Raw genomic sequence first — 22,368 nt, forward strand, 5'->3', positions numbered from 1 at the left:
CCTGTCACATGTCCCATGAAGATTGCCGAGAGGGAGGGACCACCGAGTGCAGAGGGAGTTGTCGCCTAGGTGGCCCGTGGGCAGAAGGAGGAAGTGAAAAGGAAATCCCTCTTTAAAGTAGTCACCCACTCCCCCCCCCCCCCCCCCCATAAAAATGACATGCCAAATGTGGGAAGTAAGGGGGAGGAGTGCTTAAAGCGGAAGTTCCACTTTTGGGTGGAACTCCGCTTTAGTTTAAAAAAATCTGATTTATATAAAAGAAATCCGCTAATGAGGAGCATGCTTGATAGAGCAGAGTGACAGAGAAGCTCACACCAGAACACGGCATGGTAAAAAAATTTGTTTTATGTGCTGCTCATTTCCTGCACCACATGGGAATGGGCTGCCCTTGTTAGACATGCATGGGTGCCAACAATTCCTAATGCCACCCCAGGCACATCCCATAAATGCGGCACCATTTGAAATGAATTGGCTGTCAAAAACAGCGTGCGGGAAACGCACAAAGATGCTCTCGTTCCGATGTGAACCATCCCTTACTGTCCAACCACAAGCTGGGGGGAGGACGGGGAGATGTAGGTACCACTTGAGTCGTATTGAGTAACAAAGTAACAAGCATTTATTCAGATATGTAACACAGTAATCTGACCTAAAACCTATCACCAAACCACTCTTCACACACCTCCCCCACCTCTACAAAAAAAACAATCACGGCAATCATAAAAAAAAAAAAAAAGTGTGTGCTTAATTATAGTGAAGATATTTGCCGGCACGCCATGGAACGGACATAGATAGCGTCCAAACGGGTGATTTATTGCATGATCACAACACTAGTGCAGCTTTTCGGAGGCAAGCAGGACCCCTTCGTCAGGCATGTGATGCCTGACGAAGGGGTCCTGCGTGGCTCCCGAAACGTTGCACTATCCTTGTGTGGTAATCATGCAATAAATCGCCCGTTTGGACGTCATCTATGTCGTTCCATGGCGTGCCGGCAAATATCTTCACTGTGACTTGAACCAGTATCCAGCTGGTTGTTACTACAGCACCCAAATCCGAGAGCTCATCCAGGAATGTATGTGCGATGGGAATATGAAGTACCCTGTTTCCCCTAAAATAAGACCTAGTGTAATTGTCGGTGATGGCTGCAATAAAAGCCCTACCCCCCAAATAAGCCCTAGTTAAAGTCCTTGTAGGTCTTCTTTTCAGGGTAGGGCTTATTTTTGAGGAAACAGAGTAGGGCTTATTTGGGTGGTAGGGCTTATATTGCAGTCAACACCGACAATCACGCTAGGTCTTAATTTAGGGGAAACAGGGTACTACTGTATGCTTAATTATGTCCCTGGCCCATACCTCATTTTTGGTCTTTGGATTTGAGTTAAAGCAAGCCTCTAAAGAAAATGAATAAGCTATTGCGCTGACTAGAACCCAACTATCATTTAACGTGGGCACATAAGAGGGCCCGGGGGAGTGGGTGCAGCTCTTCTCCGATTTAGGTCTTGAGATCCTAATGCACATTTAAAAAAAAAAACACGGGAGGGCGCCTCCATCTAAGTGTAGCAATTTATTAAAAGTATAAAAGCTTTTAGTCGGTTTAATCGCTACACTTAGATGGAGGCGCCCTCGTGTGTTTTTTTTTTTTTTTTTTTAAAGCAAGCCTCTAGCCTGCTAATTGCCGTTGATGAACATACACCTGCCACACTGCACAGCAAGAGGGTCACTTCACTAATAATAAGCATTGAGACACTGCTCATGTTCTCTCTGAGCCCTCCAATATGCTGCCTAGTCACTAGGAGCCAATCAGATGTGCTACATCCACCTGGTCTGATAATGAACCTACCGATAGGAGGAGAGAGCAAAGGAATAACTTCCTCAGTCTGCTGCTGCTCCTTTATTGTCCAATCACAGATGGTAGGCGGGGACCTGGACCAGGCCCTGGGGCTCTGATTGCAGAAGGTGATGTCACCGGTCTGGCTCTGCCGTGTGATGGGGCTGAGTATTGGTCTCGTATTCCGGGTGGACAGAGAAAACATTTTCGGCATAATCATTGCCGTACATGTGGCCTCTCCCTGTGCTGAGCCCTACAGTCAGGATTGTATGCTGCTCCTTGATACCGTCTCTCCCAGACTCTCTCTATATTGCATTTAATGGTATTTTTGATGTCTGGGAAGGAGTGTTTTTGTGTCATTTGTTTTTCTTTTACCGTCGGAAACATTAAAGACACAAGTGTGACGTAGAAAATTGGTGGTGTGTTCCCATGTAGGTGTTCCTACTGGGTGCCCTGGGGGAATTATTGGTCTTATTCAGCCCTTAGGGTAGTGAACAGGGTGATGCCACGTGTCGCCCTCCCACACAGCTGTCCCACCCCTGTTGTTATGCATGTCACCCGGTAATTATGTCCCAGTGCCCCCCCAGGGAGTTTAACACGGTTATTTTATCTCTGCAGATGATGAAGCATGCCTGGGATAATTATCGGCAGTACGGCTGGGGCCACAATGAGCTCAAACCCATCGCACGGAAGGGCCATTCCACAAACATTTTCGGTAAGTCTTGCTGCTGTGTGTATGTCTGCCCTGCCCTGTGTTCAGCACCCTGCCCTGTGCTCATCACAGATATACACTGGCGTCTCTGCAACAGAGGACTCTGGGTAACGTCCCCCCTATCACACACACTACCGTATATAGAACTGTCACTGCAGCCGAGGACTCTGGGTAACCTTTGATCACACATTATATAGAACTATTCCTGTAGCCGAGGATTCTGGGTAACATCTCCTAATCACATACTAGGTAGAACTGTTGCTGCAGCCGAGGACTCTGGGTAGCCTTTGGTGATCACTCACTATATAGAACTGTCACTGCAGCCGAGGATTCTGGGTAACATCTCCTAATCACACATTATGTAAAACTGCTGATGCAGCCGAGGATTTTGGGTAACCTTTTAATGTTCACATAAAATATAGAACTATCACTGCAGCTGAGGATTCTGGGTAACATCTCCTAATCACAGACATATGTAGAACTGTTGCTGCAACTGAGGTTTCTGGGTATCCATTGGTGATCACATACTATCACTGCAGCCAAGGATTCTGGGTAACCTTTCCTAATCACACATTATATAGAACTGTTACTGTAGCTGAGGATTCTGGGTAATCTTTGGTGATCACACATTACCCAGAATCCTTGGGTGCAGTGATAGTTCTATATAATGTGTGATCACCAAAGATTACCCAGAATCCTCGGCTGCAGCGATGGATCTATATAGTGTGTGATCCCCAAAGATTACCCAGAATCCTCGGCTGCAGTGATAGTTCTATATAATCTTTGGTGATCACACACTATATAGATCTATCGCTGCAGCTGAGGATTCTGGGTAATCTTTGGTGATCACACACTATAGAGATCTATCGCTGCAGCCGAGGATTCTGGGTAATCTTTGGTGATCACACACTATAGAGATCTATCGCTGCAGCCGAAGATTTTGGGTAATCTTTGGTGATCGCACACTATAGAACTATTGCTGCAGCCGAGGATTCTGGGTAATCTTTGGTTTTCACACACTACATTGAACTAGCACTGCAGCCGAGGATTCTGGGTAATCTTTGGTGACCGCACACTATATAGAGCTATCGCTGCAGCCGAGGATTCTGGGTAATCTTTGGTGATCGCACACTATATAGATCTATCACTGTAGCCGAGGATTCTGGGTAATCTTTGATCACACACTATATAGATCTATCACTGCAGCCGAGGATTCTGGGTAATCTTTGATCACACACTATATAGATCTATCACTGCAGCCGAGGATTCTGGGTAATCTTTGATCACACACTATATAGATCTATCACTGTAGCCGAGGATTCTGGGTAATCTTTGATCACACACTATATAGATCTATCACTGCAGCCGAGGATTCTGGGTAATCTTTGGTGATCGCACACTATATAGATCTATCACTGTAGCCGAGGATTCTGGGTAATCTTTGGTGATCGCACACTATATAGATCTATCACTGTAGCCGAGGATTCTGGGTAATCTTTGGTGATCACACATTATATAGAGCTATCACTGCAGCTGAGGATTCTGGGTAATCTTTGGTGTTTGCACACTATATAGATCTATCACTGCAGCTGAGAATTCTGGGTAATCTTTTTTTTTCGATTGAAAAAGCCCATGGCGTGCAAAACACACCCAAAAAACTTCCACCTGGTGCATAAAAAAAGTGCACACACATAAAGAGTGAAACACTAAAAAGTGCAGACGGGTGTCTGATGTCCTCCACAAGGAAGGACCATACCCTGATCCCCCGGGGCGTTAGGCTCCAGACGGGGACTGAGGTACCAGACTCATCAGTGGTCTCCCAGCCGAAGCCGGGAGACCTCCTTTCCCCGGGAGGACTGCCGAAACAGAACCTCCTAGGTCAGTGATGGTGAACCTTGGCACCCCAGATGTTTTGGAACTACATGTCCCATGATGCTCAGGCACTCTGCAGTGTAGTGGAGCATCATGGGAAATGTAGTTCCAAAACATCTGGGGTGCCAAGGTTCGCCATCACTGTCCTAGGTACTTGGTACTATGGGGGCTTCCCCGAAGGTAGGGCCCCCCCAATGGAGGTTGGACCAAGCCAAAAGGCCTATGTCCGCCCTCCCAAAGACTTTCAGGATTGGTCCGAGGACCGACACCCTACTCATCACACGTGCAGTGACAAAACGTGACAAAACACACACAAATAAAATAAATAAAAAGTGAGGAAGAGATAGTGAAGAGGAGAGTGAAAAAGGTGGCCATTGTGCAATACAATAGCCATCTTTGGTGATCACACACTATATAGAACTATCGCTGCAGCCGAGGATTCTGGGTGACGTCTCCCAGTCAGGCTCCCTGTTTGTCCTGGTGGCCGTTGTCACTGAGACTAAAAAGTGATGGAATGTCCACAATTTTGAGTTGTCACCTAAAGAGAAGATGATGGTAAATCTCCCAATGGGGACACCTCTTTGGTGACAACTGTCTCTCACTTCCTTGTTGCATCTGTAGAATAGGATGTGAAGGGAAATCTCCTGAAGGGGACACCGAGAAGATAATCTGCCAGGAGTTTTATTACTTTCCTGCTCTATTCATAAGAAGAGCTTTACCTGCCCCGTAACACGAATACAGAGTGCCCACGTGCTGTCTGCTGTGCCCCCTACAGCTGGGACAGCACTGCCCCGTGTGGTCACATGAGGTGCCGCTGCCAGTACATTCCTACTCAGATCCCGTTGCAGTAAGAGGATTGTTGTTGAGGTCTAAGCTTGTTTGCACAGCCTGGTTTGTCCAATCCGTTTATGTGGCTGACCTCACTGGGCATCTGTCCTGTGTGCTGGCAGCGAGTTAACCCTTTATGGTCCATCTCACCATGCCATGCCTTCTCTCTCTCTCTCTCCAGGGAATTCCCAGATGGGGGCCACCATAGTGGACGCCCTGGATACTCTCTACATTATGGGTCTCATGGACGAATTCCGGGACGGACAGGAGTGGGTGCAGAACAATCTGGATTTCGGTGTGGTGAGTTTCCAGCATATGCTTCTCTTTCCTTCACCATCCTACCTGCCGATATGTTCACCACCCGCAGCTGAGAAGAAATCCCTGGCAATCCGGTATAGTGAGCGCCATGTGACTCTAATAACATGTGACCGTGGCGGGCCAATCGGCACGTTCACACAAGTATTCCATAGCCCTCGTAAGCTATGACTCCGCCCTCTTGTAGCTTACATGGGGGCTTCCCTTTGTTCCCAATGGATCAATGTATCAGTAGGGTAATGAAAGGAAGATCAATGCTGCAAGAGATCAATTAAAGTGAATCTGTTGCTTGACACAAACCGGCTGCCCTGTTTTTTTGTTTTTTTTTTCTTGATGTACAACAAGCTTTATTGCAATCAGTGCAAAGTCGCAACACCAGACTGTGGCGCATAACTTAATGTTTGACCCTTTCCTATTCCTCCAAAGCTTTTCTCCCCAATAGGGGCTTGGTCATGAAGTTGGAGTACCAGAGCAGGGTGGGGGTTATCTGGCCATGAGGGAACATGTGACATGCTCTCCAGTGCCGCACCCAGGGATTAGGAGCCCCTAGTCACATAGGCTAGATGCTGTCACATAGTGATTGTGCCAAAGTGTAGCTCATTACTGGGTATTGTGGGTACTTGCTAATAAAATCCCAAAGGGAGTGGAACAACAGGAACGATGATATATACGCACCAGAGGGTGTTGGAGGCTGGGCTTGTGGTTTATTCATTGACTGGTTTACACTAAGCCCTCGTTTGTAAGGATTTTAGAAAACACACTAGTAAGGTGTTTCTACACGCAGTACTGTGCATGCGTGGTTTTTCTCTATACTGCCTCGGTCAGGCCTGCTGGGGGGTGGCTTCTCTCTTTGGGTCTATTATAGAATAAGCTGCACAAGCACAGTACTGCTCCCTTTGCTGGCTCGAAAGAGAATAGGACCACTATCTGGTTCATTGTAGGCCGCAGCTCTGGATGCAGGTCATCCACTGACAATAGGCCTGTAGTGGGCAAAGAGGTATGGTTATTTCTGCCATGGACAGGATGAGGGGCAGTTGGGGAGGTATTACTCTCATGGGCGGGATGAGGGGCAGTTGGGGAGGTATTACTCTCGTGGGTGGGATGAGGGGCAGCTGGTGAGGTATTACTGTCATGGGCGGGATAAGGGACAGCTGGGGAGGTATTACTGTCATGGGCGGGATGAGGGGCAGCTGGAGGGATGTATTACTGTCTTGGGCAGGATAAGGGGCGGCTGGGGAGGTATTACTGTCATGGGCAGGGTGAGGGGGAGCTGGGGAGGTATTACTGTCATGGGCAGGGTGAGGGGCAGCTGGGGAGGTATTACTGTCATGGGCAGGATGAGGGGCAGCTGGGGGAGGTATTACTGTCATGGGCAGAGTGAGGGGCCGCTGGGTAGGTATTACTGTCATGGGTGGGATGAGGGGGAGCTGGGGAGGTATTACTGTCATGGGCAGGATGAGGGGCAGCTGGGAAGGTATTACTGTCATGGGCAGAATGAGGGGCAGCTGGGGATATATTACTGTCATGGGCGGGATAAGGGGCAGCTGGGGAGGTATTACTGTCATGGGCAGGATAAGGGGCAGCTGGGGAAGTATTACTGTCATGGGCAGGATAAGGGGCAGCTGGGTAGGTATTACTGTCATGGGCAGGATAAGGGGCAGCTGGGGAGGTATTAATGTCATGGGCAGGATGAGGGGCAGCTGGGGAGGTATTACTGTCATGGGCAGGATGAGGGGCCGCTGGGTAGGTATTACTGTCATGGGTGGGATGAGGGGGAGCTGGGGAGGTATTACTGTCATGGGCAGGATGAGGGGCAGCTGGGAAGGTATTACTGTCATGGGCAGAATGAGGGGCAGCTGGGGATATATTACTGTCATGGGCAGGATAAGGGGCAGCTGGGGATATATTACTGTCATGGGCAGGATAAGGGGCAGCTGGGGAAGTATTACTGTCATGGGCAGGATAAGGGGCAGCTGGGGAGGTATTAATGTCATGGGCAGGATGAGGGGCAGCTGGGGAGGTATTACTGTCATGGGCAGGATGAGGGGCAGCTGGGGGAGGTATTACGGTCATGGGCAGGATGAGGGGCAGCTGGGGGAGGTATTACTGTCATGGGCAGGGTGAGGGGCCGCTGGGTAGGTATTACTGTCATGGGCAGGATAAGGGGCAGCTGGGGAGGTATTACTGTCATGGGCAGGATAAGGGGCAGCTGGGGAGGTATTACTGTCATGGGCAGGATAAGGGGCAGCTGGGGAAGTATTACTGTCATGGGCAGGATAAGGGGCAGCTGGGGAGGTATTAATGTCATGGGCAGGATGAGGGGCAGCTGGGGAGGTATTACTGTCATGGGCAGGATGAGGGGCAGCTGGGGGAGGTATTACGGTCATGGGCAGGATGAGGGGCAGCTGGGGGAGGTATTACTGTCATGGGCAGGGTGAGGGGCCGCTGGGTAGGTATTACTGTCATGGGCAGGATAAGGGGCAGCTGGGGAGGTATTACTGTCATGGGCAGGATAAGGGGCAGCTGGGGAGGTATTACTGTCATGGGCAGGATAAGGGGCAGCTGGGGAGGTATTACTGTCATGGGCAGGATAAGGGGCAGCTGGGTAGGTATTACTGTCATGGGCAGGATGAGGGGCAGCTGGGGAGGTATTAATGTCATGGGCAGGATGAGGGGCAGCTGGGGAGGTATTAATGTCATGGGCAGGATGAGGGGCAGCTGGGGAGGTATTACTGTCATGGGCAGGATGAGGGGCAGCTGGGGGAGGTATTACGGTCATGGGCAGGATGAGGGGCAGCTGGGGGAGGTATTACTGTCATGGGCAGGGTGAGGGGCCGCTGGGTAGGTATTACTGTCATGGGCAGGATAAGGGGCAGCTGGGGAGGTATTACTGTCATGGGCAGGATAAGGGGCAGCTGGGGAGGTATTACTGTCATGGGCAGGATAAGGGGCAGCTGGGTAGGTATTACTGTCATAGGCAGCTGGGGAAGTATTACTGTCATGGGAAGGAGAAGGGGCAGCTGGGGAGGTATTACTGTCATGGGCAGGATAAGGGGCAGCTGGGGAGGTATTACTGTCATGGGCAGCTGGGGAGGCCTTGGGCAGGTTGAAGGGGGCAGTTTGAATCAACAATTGTTGTGTAGTTGTCCTTTAGTAAAAAGGTGACTACACAAAATACTACTGGGTCAAATCTCAAGATGGTGGTGACCGTGCCAACTGGAGAGGAAGTATTGTCCATTTAGGCCACATGAAGATTTGTTGTATGGTTTCTCCATGTCAGCTATGGGCTTTCTTTCTCTGTCTTGCAGAATTCCGAAGTTTCTGTGTTTGAGGTGAACATCCGATTCATTGGTGGCTTGCTGGCTGCGTACTACCTGTCCGGACAGGAGGTGAGAGTTTGGATAAGCTTTTGGGGTTTTTTTTCTATAAAAAAAGAGTTGTCAGTGGGGGGGGGTCACTGCTTGGTGGGTACAGGGCACTTCCTAAACCTCAATCTTGTTAGTGGTGGTGGGTCACTGTGCAGGGGGGGTTATAGGAGCTTACTGGACCCCCCCATCCTTGTTACCTGTTCAGTTCTGATGGCATTTTGAGAAGGCGGAATGCCCGGGTTATACTCACCTTAGAATTAGAATTCACACTGCTCCAGAAACGCTCTGTATGGCAGTAGAATGAACCTCTGTCCTCCTCAGTCTTATGGCCGACACCTTAAGAGACCTTGCATTACCTCAATTGCCCAGATCCAGCTCAGTGCCTCAGCTGAATCTTTCCCTTTGCTGTTGAAGGCCTTGATTTGAGACCGTGTTGTCACTGCTGCACATGGCACTGCTGCAGAGAGACCGCTGCTAAGTTAACAGCCAGTGCTGTATTGGAGTGGTCTAAAACCAGGAGACTGGATTGGCCAGATCTCAGTCCGACTAAGAATATGTAACAAAACTTTACCAATGCTGCTCATGAACGATCCTCAGCCATGAAAGAGCTGGAGAAGAACTATTGACAAAAATGGCCGGTTTCAGATAGGCAAAGTTGACGGCGGCAGCTCACCTAGAAGAGAGTCAAAACTCTAATTGCAGCCAACGATGGTCTAAGCCAGTACTGACTAAAGGTGTCTTATGTGGTCTGCTGTTAGAAAAAGGGATTGCCTAAAGTCTTGTAACAGTTGAGGTGTAAACATATACAGTGCCTTGCAAAAGTATTCACCCCCCTTGGCATTTTTAGTGTTTTGTTTCCTCACAACCCGGAATAACACGGATTGTTTGAGGATTTGCATCATTCGATTTACAGAACACGCTCACAACTTTGAAGATTTTTTTTTTTTATTATTTGAAGTAAACAACAAATAGGACAAAATAACAGAAAAAGTCAGTGTGCATAACTATTCACCCCCCTACAGTCAATACTTTGTAGAGCCGCCTTATGCGTCTATCACAGCTCCAAGTCGCTTTGGATAAGTCTCTGAGTCTTGCCACATCTTATCTCTGGAATTTTTGCCCATTCCTCCTCCTTTCAAAACTGCTCCAGCTCCTTAAAGATTGCTGTTCACAAGCGTAAACCATCCAACTTGAAGTCTGACCACAGATTTTCTATTGGATCAAGGTCTGGGCTTTGACTAGGTCATTCCAACACATTTACATGTTTCCCCTTAAACCACTCAAGTGTTGGTGTTTGGGGTCATTGTCCTGCTGGAAGGTGAACCTCCGTCGTAGCCTCAAATCACACACAGAGTGCTACAGGTTTTGCTCAAGAATATCCCTGTATTTAGCACCATCCATCTTTCCCTCAACTCTGACCAGTTTCCCGACTGCTGAAAAACCTCCCCACAGCATGATGCTGCCACCACCATGTTTCACAGTGGGGATGGTGTTCTTTGGGTGATGTGATGTGTTGGGTTTGCACCAGACATAGCGTTTTCTTTGGCCACAAAGTTCAATTTTAGTCTCATCAGACCGGAGCACCTTCCTCCATACATCAGGCCAGATCACCTTCCTCCATACATCAGACCGGAGCACCTACCTCCATACATCAGACCGGATCACCTTCCTCCATACATCAGGCCAGATCACCTTCCTCCATACATCAGACCGGAGCACCTACCTCCATACATCAGACCGGATCACCTTCCTCCATACATCATACCGGAGCACCTTCCTCCATACATCAGACCAGATCACCTTCCTCCATACATCAGACCGGAGCACCTTCCTCCATACATCAGACCAGATCACCTTCCTCCATACATCAGAGCAGATCACCTTCCTCCGTACATCAGACCAGATCACCTTCCTCCATACATCAGACCAGATCACCTTCCTCCATACATCAGACCAGATCACCTTCCTCCATACATCAGAGCAGATCACCTTCCTCCATACATCAGACCAGATCACCTTCCTCCATACATCAGAGCAGATCACCTTCCTCCATACATCAGACCGGAGCACCTACCTCCATACATCAGACCGGATCACCTTCCTCCATACATCATACCGGAGCACCTTCCTCCATACATCAGACCAGATCACCTTCCTCCATACATCAGAGCAGATCACCTTCCTCCATACATCAGACCAGATCACCTTCCTCCATACATCAGAGCAGATCACCTTCCTCCATACATCAGACCGGAGCACCTACCTCCATACATCAGACCGGATCACCTTCCTCCATACATCATACCGGAGCACCTTCCTCCATACATCATACCGGAGCACCTTCCTCCATACATCAGACCAGATCACCTTCCTCCATACATCAGAGCAGAGCACCTTCCTCTATACATCAGACCAGATCACCTTCCTCCATACATCAGACCGGAGCACCTTCCTCCATACATCAGACCAGATCACCTTCCTCCATACATCAGACCAGATCACCTTCCTCCATACATCAGAGCAGATCACCTTCCTCCATACATCAGAGCAGATCACCTTCCTCCATACATCAGACCAGATCACCTTCCTCCATACATCAGAGCAGATCACCTTCCTCCATACATCAGACCAGATCACCTTCCTCCATACATCAGACCAGATCACCTTCCTCCATACATCAGACCAGATCACCTTCCTCCATACATCAGAGCAGATCACCTTCCTCCATACATCAGACCAGATCACCTTCCTCCATACATCAGAGCAGATCACCTTCCTCCATACATCAGAGCAGAGCACCTTCCTCCATACATCAGAGCAGATCACCTTCCTCCATACATCATACCAGATCACCTTCCTCCATACATCAGAGCAGATCACCTTCCTCCATACATCAGACCAGATCACCTTCCTCCATACATCAGACCAGATCACCTTCCTCCATACATCATACCAGATCACCTTCCTCCATACATCAGAGCAGATCACCTTCCTCCATACATCAGAGCAGAGCACCTTCCTCCATACATCAGAGCAGATCACCTTCCTCCATACATCAGAGCAGATCACCTTCCTCCATACATCAGACCAGATCACCTTCCTCCATACATCAGACCAGATCACCTTCCTCCATACATCAGACCAGATCACCTTCCTCCATACATCATACCAGATCACCTTCCTCCATACATCAGAGCAGATCACCTTCCTCCATACATCAGAGCAGAGCACCTTCCTCCATACATCAGAGCAGATCACCTTCCTCCATACATCAGAGCAGATCACCTTCCTCCATACATCAGAGCAGATCACCTTCCTCCATACATCAGACCAGATCACCTTCCTCCATACATCAGACCAGATCACCTTCCTCCATACATCAGACCGGATCACCTTCCTCCATACATCAGACCGGATCACCTTCCTCCATACATCAGACCGGATCACCTTCCTCCATACATCAGACCGGATCACCTTCCTCCATACATCAGACCGGATCACCTTCCTCCATACATCAGACCAGAGCACCTTCCTCCATACATTTTGGGGTCTCCCACATGCCTTTTGGCCAACTCAAAACATGACATTTAGTTTTTTGCTGAAAGTAATGTCTTTCTTCTGGCCACTCTTCCTTAAAGCCCAAATCTATGGAGCGTACGGCTTATTGCCGTCCTATGTACAGATACTCCAGTCTCTGCTGTGGAACTCTGCAGCTCCTCCAGGGTTACCTTAGGTCTCTGTGCTCCCCTCTGATTAATGCCCTCCTTGCCCGCTCCGTGAGTTTTGGTGTGTGGCCGTCTCTTGGCAGGTTTGCCGTTGTGCCATGTTCTTTCCATTTGGTTATGATGGATTTGATGGTGCTTTTTTTTTTATATAACCTAACCCTGACTTGTACTTCTCAACAACATTGACCCTTACTTGTTTGGAGAGTTCCTTGGTCTTCATGGCAGTGTTTGGTTAGTGGTGCCTCTTGCTTAGGTGTTGCCGCCTCTGGGGCCTTTCACAAAGGTGTGTCTATGTAATGATGACACTTAGATTGCACACAGGTGGACATCATTTCACTAATTATGTGACTTCTGAAGGTAATTGGTTGCACCAGAGCTTTTTATGGGCTTCATAACAAAGGGAGTGAAGACATACACACATGACAATTATCAGTTTTTTATTTCTGAAAAATAGTTTTATGTATTTATTTTTCTAATTTTACTTCCCCGAATTAGACTATTGTGTTCTGATCCATCAACTATAATTCAGATAAAAAAAAAAACATTGAACTAAAGGCTGTAAAGTAACAAAATAGGCAAAAAGCCAAGGGAGGGGGTGAATACTTTTGCAAGGCATGGTATTTGCCCCTAATTGGCAGGATGGTGTTCGTTGCTTCCTGACAGGCTGAGGGTCATGCAGAGCCATGTGCCCTTATCTCCCATAGCAAAAATTTAGCTGCTAGCGGGGGAACATGTATGGCACAATTTCTGTCCCTGTGCCCTGTAAGGGACTGTTTGGGCTTTGTGCTTCAGATTGTGCTGAACGCATGGAGCAGCATTGTGTCCTATCCCAGTACAGCAGAGCTGATCATCTCAGAGGTTACAAAGACGTGCCTGGAAAGCACAGAAAAGAACTATAAAGGAATGTGGAGGGGGATGCACTCTGAACGCTCACCCTTTCCATATTTTATTAGAAGACGGCCTCGGGGAGCCGCATGGCCTGTTATGAGTTTGGTTTAGTCACACTGTGTATATGGATGTTTATAAATTACATCTGATACTCGATTCTGAAGACCATCAAACATGCCGCAGATGATTGAAATCTGACAAAGGAAGGATACGCTTTTTTTTAAATTTTTTTTTTATTCCTCCTCTGATTGGCGCTTTGTTTTTTTCATGGCTGCTGCACGTTCCACTCCTGTTTTTAATTCAAAGGCTATCAATGTGAAAGCATCTGAAATACGTGGCGCACACAGGCCCATATATTTCACATGTTCCTGCAATCCTTACTCTGCTTCATCTTAAAGATTTGACGGTGATGTGGAAGAAAGAAAAGGGAACTTTCACAAACAGTAGAATTTTATTTAAATTTTTTTCAAATGCGTAAACATTTTGTTTCACCAGAATGCATTCAGTTTGGATTTGCTTCCTATATATACAGCCGTGAGCCAAAAGGTTTCAGAATGACACAAATATTCATTTTTCACAAAGTCTGCTGCCTCAGTTTTTATGCATATCCTCTAGAACAGAGGTCTCAAACTGGTGGCCCTCCAGCTGTTGAAAAACTACAAGTCCCTTGAGGCATTGCAAGGCTGACAGTTAAGAGCAAGACTCCCAAAGGCAATGGCATGATGGGACTTGTAGTTTCGCAACATCTGGAGGGCCGCCAGTTTGAGACCCCTGCTCTAGAATGTTATGAAGAGGGGTCAGATGAATTGCAATTAATTGCAAAGCCTCTCTTTGCCGTGAAAATGAACTTAATCCCCCAAAAAACATTTCCACTGCAATTGTGAAGAAGGCTTCAAGACTCCCAAGAAAGTCCAGCAAGCGCCAGGACCATCTAATACAGTTTATTGAGCTGTGCGATCGTGGCACCACCAGGGCAGAGCTTGCTCAGGAAAGGTAGCAGGCGGGTGTGAGGACATCTCTACACAGAGTAAGGAGAAGACTTTTGGCTAAGATCAAGTGTAGTATCTGTTCTTATCAGTTGCCAAAGGAGGCGCTGGTCCATCCCTATTTGAGAGGGTTTGGGCGGCGCTCTCCGATGGTGTAATTTGCATCCCGAAGGATGGTTTCGGTAGGGGCCACGTCGTGCCGCCCGACAGTAAACTGGGGGCCGATGCATGGTTGAGTCTGAGCCATCTGGAAGGATGCCCCTGGTGAGGGCGGGTGCTGCCTGGTCGGATCCAGAGGGACGGGTTCCCGGCCTCTGGTCTGGATTGGGGTAGTTCTAGCCCCGGGCAGTTTTTCGTAAAGGAACGCTGGTTACTCTCTTGGCTAGGGGGCAGTGCCGGTTAGTACATCCGAATATAATTAGGAAGGAGTGATGGGAGCGATGGTGGAGCCTGATGGTAAAGGGCTCTCACCAAGCTTCCTGATCTTCATGCCTTCCTGTCTGGGGTGGGGGCTGCTGTGGTCTGGGCCGGGGGTCGGGGGCGGTCTTGAAAGCCTATGGAGTATGTGCCCCTGGAGTGGCAGTCCAGGGGTGCCTAACAATCACTGTGAGTGAGGGTCACTTTGATTTTGGGCACCACGGTCACTGCACCATGACACGCTTTTTTAGCACCTGCCTCTTGGGCCGGGCCTTTTGGCTTTGACCAGAGGAATTTTTTATTCCCGGCCAGAGGGCCTGGTCGTTGTTTCACACAACGACCATCTTTTCACTCTCCTCTCCACTATCCCTTCCCCACTTTTTATTTATTTTCAGTGTGTCTTGTCACGTCTTGTTTTGTCACTTTGCACGTTTGCTGTGATGAGTAGGGTCACAGGTTCTAGGGCCTGTCCTGAAAGTCTGGTGTGGGGGTGGACATGGCCTTCTGGCTTAGTTCACCCTCTGCCTTAGGGTTTGGGGTCTTCCTTCGGGGGAGCCCTACCTAGTATTTGGGTGGGTCTGTTTCGGCAGACCTTCCGAAGAACGGGGTCTGACTGGTTTCGGCCAGGAAGACCAAGTTTTAAGTGTCCTTGTCCCTGTCAGGAGCCTAGCGCCCCGGGGGATTCAGGACAAGGTCCTCTGATTTTAGAGGACTTGTGTACCCGTCTGCACTTTTTTGTGTCACTCTCTGTGTGTGCACATTTTTTATGCACCGGGTGAAGTTTTTTTGGAGTGTGTTTTGCACGCCACTGGCTTTCAATAAAAAAAAAAATCTGTTCTTAGTTGCCAGAGAAGGCGCTGTGCTACTGCCAAAGGGGAGAGCTATGCAAATCCAATGGTGTAATTGTACCTGGAAGGGTGGTTTCAGCAGGGACTAAATTGGGCCTGCTTCTCGGCCTTTTGGCTAAGATCAAGTGTAGTATCTGTTCTTATCAGTTACCAATAGGTGGCGCTTGCTTCCGTCCCTGTTCTACGGCGAGGTGGAGCAGGGGTGGCGGTTGCTATGCAAAGCCTGTTGGTGTAAAGGTGACCTGGAGCGGTTCGTAGCCGAAAGGGAAGCCTTCTGATGGGGATGGAGAACCACTGGTCGAAGCCAGGGGAGGGGACCCTGGCCTTCTGGCTTGGATTGTGGCAGCTTTAGCTCCGGTCAGTTTTTCGGGAGGGAACGTTTGTTCCCCTTTCTCCCACCGGGGGAACGGCCTGTACTTCCCGAATGTAATTGGGTAGGAGTGATGGGAGCGAGGGTGTGACCTGATGGTAAAGGGTCTCACTAAGCTCCTAGATCTCCATGCCTTCCTGATTGGGGTGGGGGCTGTCGTGGTCTGGGCTGGGGGTCAGGGATGCTTCTGTTGAAAAGCCCATGGTGATGTGCCCCTGGAGTGGCAGTCCAGGGGTGCCTTATGTTCACTGTGCTTTGCACACTGATATTCGGCATCTAGGTCACGTCACCATTAACACGCTTTTTTACACCTGCCTCTAGGGCCTGGCCTTTTGGGTAGGACCAGAGGAATTTTTGATTCCTGGCCGGAGGGCCTGGTCATTGTATTGCACAATAGCCACCTTTTCACTCTCCTCTTCACTATCCCTTTCCTCACTTTTTATTTATTTTATTTGTGTTGTGTGAGTCACGTTTGTCACTTCACGTTTTGATTAGTAGGGTGTCGGTCCTCGGACCAATCCTGAACGTCTTGTGGGAGAGCGGACATAGGCCTTCTGGCTTGGGGAAGCCCCCATAGTACCAAGTACCTAGGAGGTTCTGTTTCGGCAGTCCTCCCGGGGAAAGGAGGTCTCCTGGCTTCGGCTAGGAGACCACTGATGAGTCTGGTACCTCAGTCCCTGTCTGGAGCCTAACGCCCCGGGGGATCAGGGTATGGTCCTTCTTTGTGGAGGACTTCAGACACCCGTCTGCACGTTTTAGTGTGTCACTCTTTGTGTGTGCACTTTTTTTATGCACCGGGTGGAAGTTTTTTGGGTGTGTTTTGCACGCCATGGGCTTTTTCAATAAAAAATCTGTTCTTAGTTGCCGGAGAAGGCACTGTGCTACTGCCAAAGGGGAGAGCTATGTAAATCTAATGGTGTAATTGTACCAGGAAGGGTGGTTTCAGCAGGGACTAAATCGGGCCGCCCAACAGTAGTTGGGGGACGATCAATGGTTGAGTCTGAGCCATCTGGAAGGGTGCTCTTGGTGAGGATGGGTGCTGCACCGAGTCTGGCCGAAGGGTCGGGTGCCTGGCCTTCTGGCCTAGAGTGGTGTAGTCCGTGCTCTGGTCAGTTTTTCGGGAGAGAACACTGGCCCTCCTTTCCCACCGGGGGGGGGTTAGTACTTCTCGAATGTAATTGGGTAGGCGTGATGGGAGCGGTGTTTGAGCCTTGGGGTTAGGAGCTCTCCCTAAGCTCTCAGAACTCCAGGCCTTCCTGGTTGGGATGGGCTGCACTGACTGGGCTGTTGGTCAGGGTTGGGAGAAAAACCTGTGGTCAATGTGGCCCTGGAGTGGCAGTCCAGGGGTGCCATAATTCTAACTGTGTGGATGAGAACACTTTTGAGTTTTGTTGGCACCATGGTCACTTCACAACACCCTTTTTTCACACGTGCCTCTAGGGTCGAGCCTTTTGACTTGGACCAGAGGTATTATTTTATTCCTGGCTCAAGGGCCGGCCATTGTATTGCACAATGGCTACTTTCACTTTTCCCACTGCTTTCTCCCCACTTTCTATTTATTTACCCTGTGTTCGTCACTTTTTTGTACTTTTTCTGTTGGTTGTTTACACATTGGTCACAGTGTGATTAGTAGGGTGTGGGTCCTCGGGAGTGCCCTGACAGTCTTGGGAGGGTGTGGACATGGCCTTCTGGCTTGGCTCGCCCTCTCACATGGGGTCTCCTTTCGGGAGAGCCCCACCAAGCACTTGGGTGGGTCTGTTTCGGCAGACCCTCCAGAGAAAGGGGTTCGTCCGGTTTCGGCCAGATGCACCAAGTGAATTACCTCGGTCCCCGTCTGGAACTTAATGCTCTGGGGGATCAGGTTAACGTCCTTCCAAGGGAAGGACCATAGTACACCCGTTGCACGTTTTGTGTCACTCTTTATGAAAGACTTTTGGAGGATGGCCTGGTGTCAAGAAGGGCAGCAAAGAAGCCCACTCACAATTTTGCCTAAGAACACCACCATGAATAAAGAAGAGTACAAAAACATCCTCCAAGAGCAACTTCTCCCAACCATCCAAGAACTGTTTGGTGAAGAACAAAGCCTTTTTCCAGCATGATGGAGCCTCTTGCCATAAGGCCAAAGTCATAACCATGTAGCTTGGGGAACAAAATATGGAAAGTTTGTGTCCATGGCCAGGAAACTCCCCAGAACTTAATCCCATTTCCTAATGGGATTAAGTTCTGGGGAGTTTCCTGGCCATGGACCCATGGTCATTTGTGGTCAGTCCTCAAGAGGCGTGTGAGAAAAAAAAAACAAATTCCGATTAACTGTGTTGATTATGGAAAAACGGGGGTGGCCATCAGGATGTGGCCCAGAAGTTGATTGACCGCATGCCAGGGGGAATCGCAGAGGTCTGGAAAAAGAAGGGTCAACACTGAAAATATTGACTCTTGGTATAAACGTCATGTCGTTGTCGGTAAAAGCCTTGGACATTTATGAAATTCTTGTAATTATACTTCAGTATCCCGTAGTAACATCTGACAAAAAGGGTCTAAAAACACAGAAGCAGCAGACTTTGTGAAAATATATATATTTGTGTCAGTCTCAAAACTTTTGGCCGGGGCTGTACAGCAGACCTTCAAGCTGAAGCTTCTATTTGGCCTTCGCTTTTATTAATATGCTAAGGACATTTTGTACAAAACATTTCTGGTTTTACATACCTTATATTAGATCCAGTGATGTCATCAGTGGATCTCTGTGCTTTCCTGCGCAATGCAGGCAGAGCGGCGGGTAGGAGGCGCTGTACGTAGCTTCCTGAGTACAGCAGATCACCCTAGGTAACGTCCACGTGTGATGCTGAGCCTTCATATTTAAAGGAACTGAAATCTAATGAATGAAAGGGGCAGACCAGTGACAGTTGGGCTGGGGAGGAAAGGGCATCTAATGCACATTGTGAGAGGCTCACAGTGTGCAGTGAATTAAAGAGGAAGTAAACCCTGATGAGTTTACTTCCTCTTTCATTCCCTGCAAAGGCAAAGCATAATGGAATACTATGCATCGCATCGCATAGTAGTCCATTATGTGTCACTTACCTGACACAGGAGCCAGCGAAGTCACCGCTGTCCCCTGTAGTCCGGCGCATCCATCTTCTTGGTGGGGTCTCGCAGCTCCGCCGCTGTCATTCGGCGAAGCCGCGATGACGTCACTCCCGCGCATGCGTACGGGAGCCAACACGCGCGGCAGCTCCGTCGTTGAGAATGCCGCACTCAGTGCGCCTATGCGCCGCTGTCTACGGCGCATGCGCCGTAGACAGCGGTGCCTGTTTTCGGGCAAATATCTCCTAAACCATATAGGTTTAGGAGATATTTCTTGGACCTACAGGTAATCCTTAATCTAGGCTTACCTGTAGGTCAAAGTGGTTTGTAAGGGTTTACAATCACTTTAAGAGCAAGCCATTTCAGTCCAGGAGAGGTGTCTGTGCACCTGTCGAAGACTAAAGTGACCAATAGAGCTCTTTATCACATGGTGCAGAGCCAAAAGTATTAGGGATTTGTAGTAACTTAGAACAAGAACAATACAGGTAATGTCAGATGGCTTGGGGCTCTTGGCTGCTATAGACGCTGAAGATCTCCAGAGGACCTGTCATTCTATGATCGCTCAGGAGGTGAGAGGGAATATGGAGTAGTTGGGGATGCCTGGTTATTCGCTGTCTTTTTATGATTGAAAGCTCAGATGGAGTCCTCAAATATGTCACCTCTGTTACTAGTAATTGACTTGTGTATTTAAATTTCCACTTGATCTACTAAGCTCTGTAAAAATCAAACAAGTCACTTCTCCTACTACCCGTTCGCATGTGTCAAAATTTCCTCTTGAGCTACTGAGCTCTGTAAACTTCTAATCAAATACATCACTTCTACTATTCTATTCACTTGTGTGAGTAAATTTCCCTTTGAGCTACTGAGCTCTGTAAACCTCTAATGAAATAAGTAACTTCTTTCACTACTCATTCACATGTGTGTACATTTCCCTTGAGCACTGTGCTCTGTAAACATCTAATCAAATACGTCACTTCTCCCACTACTCATTCACATGTGTGTAAATTTCCTCTTGAGCTACTGGGCTCTATAAACATCTAATCAAATAAGTTACTTTTCCCAGTATTCATTCACTTGTGTGTGTAAACTTCCCCTTAAAGAAAAACTGCCATCTGCGCACATAATTTGTAATAAAAACATCTTTGCCATTCTGAAGCTTCCCTCCAACCACTTTGCATGTTGTTTTATATATACTGGGATTGCTAAATATGCTGAAGAAATCTCCCTCCACTGAGTCTGGCTGCAGCCATTTTAACTTTGGGCAGCTGAAGCTGCTGCCTGTTCACTTCCTGGATTTACACAGAGGCACACCTCTAGCTCTGTAGCTCTCATTGGCCCTCTTTTGACTCACCCCTCCCCCCCCCTTCTCTTCCTGGCAACCTCTCACAAGAGTGAAAGAAAGAGCTGTAAGTGATGTCATAAGCCCTAGGCTAATGACCAGACAAGAAACAGGAAGTGGGCTGTATAAGGGATTTACTGGCAGAAAAAAAAATGTACTATCCAAAGTAAAAACAACAACAAGGGCAGAAGACTTATTAGATGAAAAAATGACTGAAGGTCCGCTTTAAGCTACTGAGCTCTGTAAATCGCGTTAATCGTGTTAGTCACTTCTCTTACGTATTTGATTAGTAACTTATTTGATTAGATGTTTATAGGGCCCAGTAGCTCAAGAGGAAATTTACACACATGTGAATGAGTAGTGGGAGCAGTGATGTATTTTATTAGATGTTTACAGAGCTCAGTAGCTCAAGAGGAAATTTACACACATGTGAATGAGTAGTAGGAGAAGTGACATATTTGATTAGATGTTTACAGAGCTCAGTAGCTCAAGAGGAAATTTACACACATGTGAATGAGTAGTAGAAGTGACATATTTGATTAGATGTTTACAGAGCTCAGTAGCTCAAGGGGAAATTTACACACATGTGAATGAGTAGTAGGAGAAGTGACATATTTGATTAGATGTTTACAGAGCTCAGTAGCTCAAGAGGAAATTTACACACATGTGAATGAGTAGTGGGAGCAGTGACGTATTTGATTAGATGTTTACAGAGCTCAGTAGCTCAAGAGGAAATTTACACACATGTGAATGAGTAGTGGGAGCAGTGACGTATTTGATTAGATGTTTACAGAGCTCAGTAGCTCAAGAGGAAATTTACACACATGTGAATGAGTAGTAGGAGAAGTGACATATTTGATTAGATGTTTACAGAGCTCAGTAGCTCAAAGGGAAATTTACACACACACATGAACATAGTAGTGAGAGAAGTGAGCTAAGTGAATTATTATTATTTAAGGTACATATATAGCACCGTCAATTTACACCACGCTTTACACATACATTGTACATTCACTTCAGTCCCTACCTTCGAGGTGCTTACAATCTATGGTCCCTAACTTACATTCATATACTGGGGCCAATTTTAGACAGAAGCCAATTAACCTCCCAGCATGTCTTTGGAGTGTGGGAGGAAACCGGAGTACCTGAAGGAAACCCACGCAGGGAGAACATAAAAACGCCATGTAGGTAGTGTGTCGTGGTTGGGATTCGAACCAGTGACCCTTTTTATTGCGAGGTGAGAGTGCTACCCGCTATACCACTGTGCCGCCCAATTAGTATTCACTTGTGTGTGTGTGTGTGTGTGTGTGTAAATTTCCCCTTGAGCTACTGAGCTCTGTAAATATCGAAGGAAATAAAGAAAAACAAGAAAGGAAACTCGGCCTCTGATTGCAGAGAAAGCCGAACATCCATATGCAAAATTCTATATTTATGGTAAAAAAAAAGAAATGCTTAGTCTTTACTATATTAAATAAAGAAAATGATATACAGAGCCCCAAGAGAGAGCCTACAAATCGGACTTCAAAATACTGCAAATGTGCTACAACCTTGTAGCTGGCAGGAATGTTCATCTACCTGTGTGAGAACCTTCTGCCGTGACGGTGTACCGTTTTGGTAACGGTGAAGCCGCTGGGGATCACTAAGCCGCCCCCATGAAGTTCCTGCCTCTCGGCAGAGTCCCTTCTAACGGATCGGCACACGGAGAAGTTGCAGACGATGCATTATTGCTGCCCGAGAATTGAAAAGTTTTTTTTTGAAGCCGCTGGCGTCAGCAATTTTCCCGGGAAGAGCTGAGAACAT

General features: G+C 47.9%; 1 protein-coding gene and 1 pseudogene across 1 annotated transcript in view; both read left to right on the plus strand.

Moving 5' to 3' along the window:
- Positions 1 to 22,368, plus strand: part of MAN1A2 (mannosidase alpha class 1A member 2) — a gene marked incomplete at its 3' end in the record, with an annotated part of 179,647 nt that overhangs the window by 127,118 nt on the left and 30,161 nt on the right. Inside the window, 3 exon segments of the mRNA XM_077479577.1 lie at positions 2,441 to 2,537; positions 5,416 to 5,534; positions 8,858 to 8,938. Of these exon segments, the coding sequence (XP_077335703.1) occupies positions 2,441 to 2,537; positions 5,416 to 5,534; positions 8,858 to 8,938 (297 nt within the window).
- On the plus strand, positions 15,877 to 15,961 carry LOC143986358 (U2 spliceosomal RNA; annotated as a pseudogene).

The sequence above is a fragment of the Lithobates pipiens genome, unplaced genomic scaffold (assembly GCF_037356315.1).
Source record: "Lithobates pipiens isolate NorthernLeopardFrog02 unplaced genomic scaffold, aLitPip1_a1.2 Scaffold_16, whole genome shotgun sequence".
Classification (NCBI taxonomy): Eukaryota; Metazoa; Chordata; class Amphibia; order Anura; family Ranidae; genus Lithobates; species Lithobates pipiens.